Source organism: Sinocyclocheilus anshuiensis, unplaced genomic scaffold, assembly GCF_001515605.1.
Source record: "Sinocyclocheilus anshuiensis isolate Anshui unplaced genomic scaffold, SAMN03320099.WGS_v1.1 scaffold23, whole genome shotgun sequence".
In the NCBI taxonomy this organism is placed as follows: Eukaryota; Metazoa; Chordata; class Actinopteri; order Cypriniformes; family Cyprinidae; genus Sinocyclocheilus; species Sinocyclocheilus anshuiensis.
This window is the reverse complement of record NW_015552545.1, coordinates 752,302-764,367: the sequence shown is the minus strand read 5'-3', so window position 1 is coordinate 764,367 and position 12,066 is coordinate 752,302. Positions and strand designations below refer to the sequence as shown.

The window sequence follows — 12,066 nt, the reverse complement described above, 5'->3', positions numbered from 1 at the left end:
CAAAAGCATGAGGAGTCAACAAAAGGGATGACAAGTAACCAAAAAAAAAACAAAAAAAAAAAACAAGGTCAAATCAGCAGAAAAAGCAAGCAAACAAAAAAAGAGAAAGTGCTACAGTACTTTAGCTCACAAGAGATGATCGTCAATGGCCTCTCAGCACATTAAATTAAAGTCACACGATAAAACCAAAATATGCTTAATACTAGTATAAAGACAGAGTGAACAAGGTGGAACTGACTACCTATATAATCCATAAAATCATGCGCTATCATTCTTGAAGAATGTTTACAATTGTGACAAATGTGTAATATCTTTTTGTGATTTTGTATGTGTAAACAGGCAAACCATAGTACTACAGGAAGTGACGTCGTGTGAAGTCTGATTCATGTTGTAGGAGAGAGTGAAGTAAGATGTGTCACCCCCTTAATCAAGAACACTGCACAATTTTTTTATTTTATTTTTTACAAGTGACCATATATTTAGAAAGAACCCATCATGCACAGCTGCTTGTGACTGAGAGATGCACATAAATATTGAGCATTTTCATTATCTACACTGATATACAGTATATCTCATATTGGTGAATTCAAAACCATTCAAAACTTTGGGGTAAGATTTTTTTATTTGAATCAACAATGAAACAACAACAAACAAAAACCAGCAACGATGCATTAAATTGATCAAAAGAGACAGTAAAGATATTTACAATGTAACAAAATATTTCCACTTCAAATAAATGCTGTTCTTTAGAATTTTCTATTAATCAAACACCGTGTCTATAGAACCCATTATAATCAGTGATGCTGTCTACACTACAAAAATATTGTATTCCTGTTTACGCAGCACTGTTTTCAACAGTGATAAGAAATGTTTCTGCTGAAAATCCTAAAAAATGATTTTAAAATTAAATAATAGTTCACAACATATGAGCATAACAGACGTCTTTCAAAATCATTACAAATAATCTTACTGACCCCAAACTTTTGAATGGTACTGTATCTGTGGGGTAAAGTGCGTCTGATACTTTAAGGTAAGTTGTGTCAGCTTAACAAATAATGAACTTTGCCTCCAAATGCAAGAAATATTATTCAGATTATAAAATTCTGAAAATTATTTAACTTCATTCAAATATGTAGTGACATCTGTCTTAGGTGGTTTACAAACAGTGTTGGGCAAGTTACTCTGAAAATGTAATCACATTACTGATTACTCCTTTTAAAAGTAATCATGGTACTGTTCTGACTACTTTATTTCAAAAGTAATTAGTAATTAGTTACATTACTAGTTACGTTACTTTTTTCTCCATGAAATTTATGAAATCCCAGCATACACGCTCCCTATAAATATTTGTTATTAAAGCATCAACATTCACAGAACACTGTTATTTTTAACTAAAGCAAGCGGCTGCTGCGTGCATGGTTTGGCATGGCAGAATGCCAGCAAAGAGCGCTGCATTAATAATCACTAAAAAACATCTCAGTTCATCGCAATCTTACAAATCTCTGTTATAACACAATAAATATATGCATAATGAATCTTTCATAATGTCTACAATTCATGTGTTATAATGAGAGGATTCGTGAGCACGCAATTTCAGCACTGCATTGCTCAACGCTGCAAACATATGTTATAGCCTAAATAGAAACTCTGCATACGCTTGCACCTGTTAATCGTTTATATTAGTTCATGTTGCTTTTGTGCAATAGATGAATAACAATTTATTTGTTTTAGATATTTTATGTTTAGATACTTCTATTTTGCGGGAGTCCCGTGAATCATTTTATTCTCCCGCATCCCGCGCACACACGAGTGTCTACCCGCCCGCAGCAGCACTCGCCCATCTTGTCCCGCGCCGCGCTCTGTTGCGTCGGGTCTCGCGGGAGCAGGTCTCTAATCCACTGGCACTTGACTCGACAATGCGTGTGCTACATCCTTTTTACAATCTCTAGATTATAAAACACTGCATTCTGTCAGCAATGTAACGCGGCAGTAACGTATAGAGACCTCGGCTTGTAACTATACTCTAATTACTATTTTGAAAATTATAACGCGTTAAATTACTCAGTTACTAAAAAAGTAATGAAATTACAGTAACGCGTTACTAAGTAATGCGTTACTGCCCAACACTGTTTACAAATAACGTGCCGAAAAAATAAGACTTTGGAATTGGATTGTTTTTATTCATCAGTTTTTTGTTTTTGAGAAGTCATATTTCTATGACCCTGTGTTATAGATGCTTTTCTTCTGTATTCAGTTGACACCAGATATCCTGAATTGTAATTAGCCATATTAGTTCTAATTTCTCCTTACCTAAGGACAAATAAAATTAAACAATGGCACAGCTTACCCCACTCTCCCCTACAGTGTCTTAATTGACAACTTGCGCATGTGAAGCTCTGTTTGATTTGTTAATCACACAACCCGTCAGTTCGGCTCTAATTCTCACTAACTGGCTGAGATCTCCATACGCAGTTCCTTCAAGATGCATTAGACAGTGGGAGAACTCACCTGGGGTCCTTCTGGATGCTGTCCACAGAGGGCGACCTGACCAGTGTTGCCTCCGGGGGCAGAGCAGGTCCCGATTTGCTGTAGGGTGAATCTGTGGAAGGGCAGAACTGTAGTGTACGGTAGGGGTTGGCATAGTCGGCAGTGGAGGCACCAGGGCCAGTGGCGTAGCCGGCACGGGGGAATGTTCCTGTGGCGTTCTGGCTTCCCGTACGCTGCAAGGGTATGGAGTCAACACCAGGAGAGGAAGGGGCTACAACAGGAGAGTAGGGACAGAGCAGAAAGTTCAGGACCTGGTCACAAAACTGGTTCACTGGATCTTTGGGTGCAGCAAAAGGTGAAAAACGTTACAAGTTGACCAGGTATTAAAATCATAAGAGAGGAGAAGGAGGACAGGAGGAGTAAAACAGAGCAGAAAGGATGTTAAGCCATCAAAATAACAAACTGACCCGTAATGATAGCTCTTCAGTAGGTGCTTTATTAGCTTGTCTGAGTGTCAATGCAAAACTGCTTTTGTTCAGATTTGAATAGCTACCCAGAAACCACCACTGACGGCTGTTCCCTTTCAGTCATTCACGTTTGACGTTACGTCAGTCGTGACTGACGAATTGGGATATCGCTTCGATAGACCAATCACCTTCGAGTGTTAACTAAACAAGCCAATGACAGTTGGCGTGCGTGTTTCGCCACGCGCATCCCGCCCCGCAGCGCGGGTATAAAAGGAGAGCGCGTGCAAACGCACATCAGTTTTTTGCTGAGGAGCCGAGACTATGTGCCCCGGCCGTACAGCGGTGGTACAGCAACTGTGGCGACGGAACGTAACGTCTCCGTTCCCTGCGTCAGTCACGACTGACGTAACGTCTCCGTTCCCTCCTTCAGGGAACGAGGGTTACACAAGTAACCTAGACGTTCATCCTGATGGCAGAGTTTTCCAGTTGACTGGAGCTCAGAGCTATGCTGGAAACACTCCCACTTTAAAGTCAACAAGAACATTTACTTTTTATTGCACAAGCCTGGTGTGCATGATTTTATTTTTTATTATTCCAAGCAAAAAAATGTACACTTTTTAAAATGTTAATTTGTTTATTCTTTTATTTTTTATGTCATGTCAGCACTAAAGGCTATTTTGATAGCAAAACAGGATAGTTTAAAACACAATGCCAAGCAATAAACAAACACTTACAGCATACAAATTGGTATGAAATACTTTAATATGATAGAAATTAAGAAACTTTTTCTAATTGAACCTTTGTAAAAATGTCAAAAAACCTTTTTTACATGATGTAACCATTCCCTATTAATTTTCAACACTTCCCTTTCAATCATATGATTCCATTTTGGTATGTAACACCCACTCTTTAGAATCCAATAAATTCCAAATCTGTACCCTATCCCAGTGTTAACTGGTGGGTCGCAAGACCGTTCTGAGTGGGTTGCGGAGTGTACAGTCAAAGAAACATCAACAACAACAAAAAACGTAATTCTAAATGTTTTTCTGATGCGAGACTGTTTTTTAAGCCTTTTGTTTTACGGAGACACAGGAAGTGTCCTCATAAACCATGTTTACGTTGTAGTTCCCATGTTCACACACACACACACACACACACATACATATATGACCATGATGACCATGGGAAAATGTGGGTCTCATGGCCAAACCAGTTGAGAAGCACTGCCCTATCCCATATCATGATCCATAATTGGTTTGACACAGAAATACATTAGGTTATGGAAGCAAAGTGAGTTGTGAACCGCATTTGATGCTGACTTTCAATAACTTTCAGGTGGACAAGTTTGGATGAAAAGGTTTAAGGTATGTCGTTCTAAACCTGTATGACTTTCTTTCTTCAGTGGAACACAAAAGAAGATACGCTGGGGTCCAAAACAACATTGGACGACACTGACTTTTTGCATGAAGAAAAAAAAGAAAAAAAAGACACTTTTCGAAATATTTCCTTATTGTTCCACAAAAGAAAGAAAGTCATACAGGTTAGGAAGGACATGAGTTTGAGTAAATGAGTAACTGATTTTTGACTGAACTGTCCTTTTAACCTACAGTACATACATGCTTTTATGGCTGTACAAGTAGAAACACTGAAAATCACATCCATTAGCCTGCAAACATGTAATGTACGTATAGAGAAGCCTGTGCTTTTATATAGATTACACTTTTTTTTATGCAAGACATTTTTTAAAAGGCGTCTAGACATGCCATAAAGCACCATAAATTAGTTGTAATGATATATTATATTCAGCTCAAAACAAAATGTGAATGGAAGTAAATTGACTTTAAAACCTTAAAAGCAAAAACGTGATACTATCTGATACAGTTAAAGTGATGATGTCTAGCTGCTCACTGCTATAAATTGGGCACTTGGGAAAACATTTCTATTTTGAACAAAAAGAAAGCCGAAACAAGCCTTTTATTTCATAAACGCACCTGTACTAGAGCTATGATGTTCTAACTGAGAAGATTTTTGCTGTTGACGTTAAATTGTTAGAGAACCTGATGTCTGCTTATCTTACCCTGGCCTTGGCTGAAGTTCCTCAGGGGGGCTTTCTGATAGACTCTGTCCTCATAAATGGGGTCGATATGGTGCTCAGGAGACTGCAAGGGTCGGAGCTCCGAGCCCAGGTGACTGTGCTGACTGCTGTACGAACCCCTGGAACCTACATCATGGACAAAGGCAGATTCTCAAGCACCATTAACCAGAACAAAAATGCTATAAATATACTTGGAAACAACAGTGTCAAATTCCGATTCATCTGTCTGATGATATCAAACAAACACTACAGTAAGTGTGACCAGTGCTTATGTGTTTTTAATGGTGATACTACCAAACGGAAACCCTGTATCCCGCAAATCGCACTGACCTGCCAGACTGCCAGGTCTCTGGAGGGTGGCGTTGGCGTACAGATCATGAGAGATCTTGTACTGATCGGTGGTGTGGAGCATACGTTTGGTGGGGGACAGAGTGGCGTAGCTTCCCACTGCAGCGCTGAGCTGGTGTAGCGGAGACAAGCTGGAGGCATTGCCCGGTCCGGCCATGTGCAGTGGTGAAGAGGACGACCCTCCTCCCGCCACCATGTTGATGGGAGAGCTGGTGCTGTAGGACTTGGCCAGCCGGCTCGGGGACTGCTTGGGCGATGACACCCGCGCCAGAGTGGCGTAGCTGGGCATGTCAGAGGCTGAGCCCAGCCTCTGCAGTTTGGATGGGGAGCCCAAAGCCTGATCGCATCATATGACCCCTTTAAGTAAAGACTGCCTGAGAAAAACGTGCTGTCCCGATTCAGTATCTGCGGTCAGATGAGATGTTGTCAGGCTTATTGTCAGTCTCATTATTCTATCGTTATTTTTGTAACTTGTTATGAAATAAAAAGTCTCTCACCTCAGAAAAATGAACTGTCCTGTCAGACGTTATACTGTGCTGGTAGCACGCACTCTTCAAATGCAGCAGCGCACACCGAACCCCTGGAACCTACATCATGGACAAAGGCAGATTCTCAAGCACCATTAACCAGAACAAAAATGCTATAAATATACTTGGAAACAACAGTGTCAAATTCCGATTCATCTGTCTGATGATATCAAACAAACACTACAGTAAGTGTGACCAGTGCTTATGTGTTTTTAATGGTGATACTACCAAACGGAAACCCTGTATCCCGCAAATCGCACTGACCTGCCAGACTGCCAGGTCTCTGGAGGGTGGCGTTGGCGTACAGATCATGAGAGATCTTGTACTGATCGGTGGTGTGGAGCATACGTTTGGTGGGGGACAGAGTGGCGTAGCTTCCCACTGCAGCGCTGAGCTGGTGTAGCGGAGACAAGCTGGAGGCATTGCCCGGTCCGGCCATGTGCAGTGGCGAAGAGGACGACCCTCCTCCCACTGTCATGTTGATGGGAGAGCTGGTGCTGTAGGACTTGGCCAGCCGGCTCGGGGACTGCTTGGGCGATGACACCCGCGCCAGAGTGGCGTAGCTGGGCATGTCAGAGGCTGAGCCCAGCCTCTGCAGTTTGGATGGGGAGCCCAAAGCCTGCATGGAAAAGGGAGAGCTCACTCGCTGGGCTGGTAGAGTGGAGCAGGAATAGTTTACAGGGGCTGCTGGCTGATTGTCAGGCATGTGGAATGCACTGCCATGACCCTGGGCAAAGGAGTCTTGAGAATGGGCCCGGGCGGCTGTCTCTCTGGCAGCCAGCTGGGCAACACGGTTAGACGTCACCTGGAGGTAAGTGACATGTAAAGAGCCAAAATTTCACTCATCCAGGAGCTGTGAACTAAGTGATGGTGACCGACATTATATTTTCATGGGAAAAAGGGGTGAATTCACTAAACACTTGCGATTTTTGCGATTGGTAATTCAGTGCAGCAACAGTTCATAGTCCAATTTAAATGCAAATGAGGATTTAAGTCATTGTCATTCTTTTCAGCACAAACAAGGCTCCTTTCTATTTAATTTAGGCTCAATAAAGATTGCACAATTATTGTTGCGCAACACTGTAGCCTAATTTGCATTTGCAAAAAATAACACGGCAAAATAGTAACAATGCAGTAACGATATCTATATATATATATTTTTTTTTTTTAAGTTTTTGTTAAAAGTTGATGTTAAAATATGCATAGCCTGCACATTATATGTGGGGAAAAAAACAACATTAATTTGTTGCATTGTTTTAGTTAAACTGTGGTATTAATTTTTACTGTAATAGACATTGTGGCCACAATTTAACTAAATTAAAACAAGGGAACAAAATAATAAAACATGGCCATGAATTAAGCTCCAACTTTTAATGCATCAACTTTTAACAAGAATAACAAAAACATTACAAAACATTGTCAATGCATTTTAGTATCTTACAGTGTTATGTCTATATATAAAATATTATTTAATATATAAATTGTTTGAATATTTGATCTGACAAATTTCTCAACTAAAATTAGAGTACAACTGAATGAACACTGACTAAATTTACTGACAAAATGTATAGATGATTTTAATAAGGCAAATGCCACGACTGAAAAAAGAACATTGTTCTTGCACTAAAAACATTAAGGCAGTGCATGCACATGAACAGCGTTATTAGCGGACGCACTACTTAGTGAATTCCCCCCAGAGGGTTTTCTAAAAAAAAAAACAGGGTATAATTGACCCAGTTTAAGACAAGAGGGTCGAAATCTGAGTTTTTACAAAGAGATGAATCCCCACCTGATTATAGCTATGTAAGGCTCCTACCACCTGACCACTGTGAGGAGGCTGGGAGGCCGACAGGTCGCTGAGGGCCAGGGTCTGGTTGCTATGGTAACTGACTGGATAGGGAAAGGTGCCCTCTTGATTATTGAGCTGCAAAGCACTCTGAGAGAGGATGCCTGGTCCTGTGAAGGGGAAATTTGGATAAAAGAAATACAAGACAAAACTGTTTAACTTTATGATTAAGTATAACAATCACACATTTATTTCCAACAGAGACACTGATTTGCAGTTGGTCTTTCATACTATCTATTTGCATATAGAATTGTAATTGGTCTTGTCATCTTTGCATATATTTAACAATGTTCTTTTACAGTGACTGTTCATTCTTGTGTGCAGCCAAGTATAATGATTGCTATGACTATGTCAAAAGCGGCACGATGCAGTATTACATTTACATAGAATCAAAGCCTAAAATCTAAACTTACATAAAACTTTGTTTCTTTTGCTGCCTTGCAAGCTCAGGTATTTCCTTCAGGAGATGCAAATCTTGTTACCCGCTCTTCTCTGTCCATATAATTCCCCTCACCTCATTTTACCTTTGTAAAATTGGTTAATTGCTTTACCATTTCATCTCATATTCTGTCAGTGTCTTCCAGCCTCCATCCACAGTTCTCTGTTTTACTTTCTTTTATACTGCTCATTATTTCAAGCCTCACAGTGAGTAGATGGACAGAACAGGCATGCATAATTAAACACTGCTGGAAGACACTCAATGAGCACACATTCAAGAAAATGGGGTCAGTATGAACAGAAATCGCAGTCCCTTCTCTTCACTCGGTCCCTCCTATGCTGACAGCAGTGATTCCCAGTCCTTTTTCGTCTTACAGTACGTCCCCCACAATCACATAAATAAGGTACAAGTATAGCTAGAAATGTGTTCTTTTTACTCTTATTATACTGGATATCATTCAGAATGACCATAATACATTATTAAATTGGACACTATTACCATGACTCACTTTGAAACTAAAAAAAATTAAGGTAACACTTTAGTATAGGAACCAGTTCTCACTAATAACTAGTTGCTTATTAGCATGCGTATTATTAACATATTGGCTGTTTACTAGTACATCTAAAACATATTCTGCATGACCATATTCTACATCCCTAATCCTACCCAATACCTAAACAACTACCTTACTAACTATTAATAAGCAGCAAATTAGGAGTTTATTGAGGCAAAAGGTGTAGTTAATGGTTTGTTAATTGCGAGAATTGGACCTTAAAATAAAGTGTGACCAAAATTGAATACTGTTGGGGAAAATACAACTGAAGCAGCTTTACCTACCAGCTCATGCAGTTTGAAAAACTATAGAAACTGGCTTTATAACACCATTTAGTTTGATTGGCTGAGACATTTAATAGAAAGAAAGTGTGAGTGAATCAAGTAAAACTGTTGGAGAAATATAGAGCATGTTATAACATATTAAACATTCTATTCACTTCAAAGGAGGCCATAAGCATAGGAGTATCTCTACTTTGTTAAAAGCTTGCAAGCAACTCAAAAACTTCACTGAGCGAGTGTCAAACCGACAGTGCATGACAGAAAAACTGAAATATTGATATACTGATGCAATATTCATTTTGTGTTCATATTCCTTTTAATAAAATATTTGTAGTTAAATGAAGCTTTTGATTATATTTATTGAAATTCTACATATACAGCATAGCATACATTCATATATTTATATTTGATTATCATATACTACCATTCAAAAGTTTGAGGTCATTTTTTGAAATCTTCAAGAATGCATTAAATTGATCAAAAGTGACAAAGACATTGTTACAAAAAATATATATATATTTCAAATAAATGCTGTTCTTTTGAACTTTCTATTCAAAGAATTCTGAAAGAAGAAGCATAACAGTTTCTGCAAAAATACTCAACACTGATAATAAGAAATGTTTTAATGCATAAAAAAAATCATACCAACCCTTAACTTTTGAATTGTAAGTGTAGACTTTAAAATGTACACTACCATTCACATTTAATAGTAAACATGTTTTAATTAAATTAAATAAATTAAATCAATTAATTAAAATTCATTAAAGTCATAATTTATGTTTTACAGGATTAACAGAGCAAAATCCAAATTTCTGTACCCCCGGAATGTGATGAAGTAATTCCTGTGATTTATACCCATTTGGGAATCACTGCTATGTAGCATCACATATCACCTGTATGCACAGAGACGAGTTTGCATGCTGTTTAATCTCTGACAGCCAGCAAAGTCGATCATGATGGCGTGTGGTTTGTGTTGTGTTAACCGAAGCTTATTGCCACACTGTCATGGCATGTTTCTCCTCTTCTGAGGATGTCTGACAGCACCTAAAGATGTTGCATCTTTTAAAGAGGTGCCAGTTTGAAATGGCCTGACAGAGCAATAATGTTTGTTTACAAAAGATCTACATGCCACAACATTCTGTAAACAAAAATAGGCTGCAAATATGAAGATTAAAAGAAAACCAATAAAGGTTTGCAGTCTATGAAACGATTTCCCATAAACTGACTATGTGACCGTGTGACTTCAAAACCACTGAAGATGATAACTGGGTCATTTCAGATGACCCAGTATTATCAGAAACTGTCCGACTGCGGTTATTGAAAATGGCTGGAGTTTACTACTATAACCACTTTAGCCACTATCAGATTCAAAAAGAGGCACATTTACAGTAAGAGCTGAAAGTTTCATAAATCCATAATCAGACTTCTGATCCTTCTCCAGTCTCAACCCAAGCATTTTAGGCATCATAAGATGCCATTTGCTGCCATACAGAGTGGTTGTGCGGTGGACAATCTATGTCTAGGTGGCTGGTCACTTATCTGTTTGGGGACAGGGGTTTTATCACCACACTCTATGACCTGCATTTTAGATCAGAACCGAAAAATATTTCAGCTGAATTCTATTTATAACTCACAACTAGAGAAAGTGGCTGGAACCACTACAGCTGAGTAAATAAATACAAAATATACTTTATCTGTCTTGTAAGATAGTTCATTAAAAACCATTAAGTGTCCATGCATCCATGTACACGGATTTATTTAGCAGTTTGCTCAATATTTCATGTTCTTGACGATGCTTTAGTTTAAGTTTCCTGCAGTTAAGTTTGTTTAGTTACAGTTATGTCAAACTTTTTTTTTCTCTCGGTTATCTGGAAACCTTTTTTTTTGTACACTACTGTATATCTCAACCTCCTTAAACGCTAAGAAACTGAGCCTTTGAAAATATATCAACTGTTCAGAGTATTCATATTTAATCTGTTCAGATGAGGTAGGCCTGATACTCTCAGCAGGGTGAATAGGCTAATTTTAATGCATTTCTGTCAAAGAACACTGTAGAATGTAAATTATAGTACCCCCGACTATCAATCATTTCAGCTTAAGATCACAACTCTGCAGGATCGGAACATTTAGAAGTCATTGGCATTGTTCAGTCTCAGTAATTTCTTAATTGTGTTAAACTTCCAGCATTTAAAAGTGCTCCTTACTTTCGCCTGCAGTGAATTCCTGTGAATCCAGAATATTAGCATTGTTCAGTCTCAGTAATTTCTTAATTGTGCTAAACTTCCAGCATTTAAAACGGCTCCTTACTTTCGCCTGCAGTGAAGTCCTGTGAATCCAGAATACCAGATTCTTGAAGAGATCGGATGCAGGAATCTACAAGTTCCAGACCTGTGGTGAGCTCCTCCTCTATATCCTTCTGTCCGTCTGTGAACAAAGACATGAAAGGTAACTTCATCGAGCAGACTAATAAAAACACCTACCAATAAATCAGTTTCAATATGCCGGTAATTACTCAGCAAGCACTTAATGTAAAACATTAAGCGCTTGCTGAGTAACGTCTCGGTTACTTGTGTAACCCTCGTTCCCTGAAGGAGGGAACGGAGACGTTACGTCAGTCGTGACTGACGAATTGGGATCTCGCCCGAGAGCCCAATCACCTTCGAGTGTTAACTAAACAAGCCAATGATAGTTGGCGTGTGTGTTTCGCACATCAGTTTTCGCTGAGGAGCCGAGACTACGTGCCCCGGCCGTACAGCGGAGTGCGTCCGTGCCGAGGGTTCCCTCGGCCAGGGAGTAAAACAACTGGCAATGGGACGTGTCCGGGGAGGCAAACAGGTCCACCTGAGCGTCCCCAAAGCGTCTCCAAATCAGCTAGAATGTCTCGGGGTGGAGTCGCCATTCTCCCGGAAGGGCGGGCTCACGTGAGAGCTCGTCGGCTGCACGATTGAGCTCGCCTGGGATGTGAACGGCGCGAAGCGACCTCAGATGCTTCTGACTCCGGAGGAGGAGATGGCGGGGGAGTT

General features: G+C 39.6%; 1 protein-coding gene across 4 annotated transcripts in view; it reads right to left on the bottom strand.

Annotated features, from left to right (window-relative positions):
- The window catches only part of LOC107664081 (catenin delta-2-like), a 95,186-nt gene that overhangs the window by 32,413 nt on the left and 50,707 nt on the right, over window positions 1-12,066 (bottom strand). For all 4 annotated transcript variants that reach the window (XM_016454533.1, XM_016454534.1, XM_016454535.1 and 1 more), the window contains 5 exons: window positions 11,351-11,467; window positions 7,714-7,880; window positions 6,189-6,729; window positions 5,032-5,175; window positions 2,509-2,758 (listed from right to left, as the gene is read on the bottom strand). In XM_016454533.1, coding sequence (XP_016310019.1) covers window positions 2,509-2,758; window positions 5,032-5,175; window positions 6,189-6,729; window positions 7,714-7,880; window positions 11,351-11,467 — 1,219 coding nt within the window. The remainder of the gene's footprint in view (window positions 1-2,508; window positions 2,759-5,031; window positions 5,176-6,188; window positions 6,730-7,713; window positions 7,881-11,350; window positions 11,468-12,066) is intronic.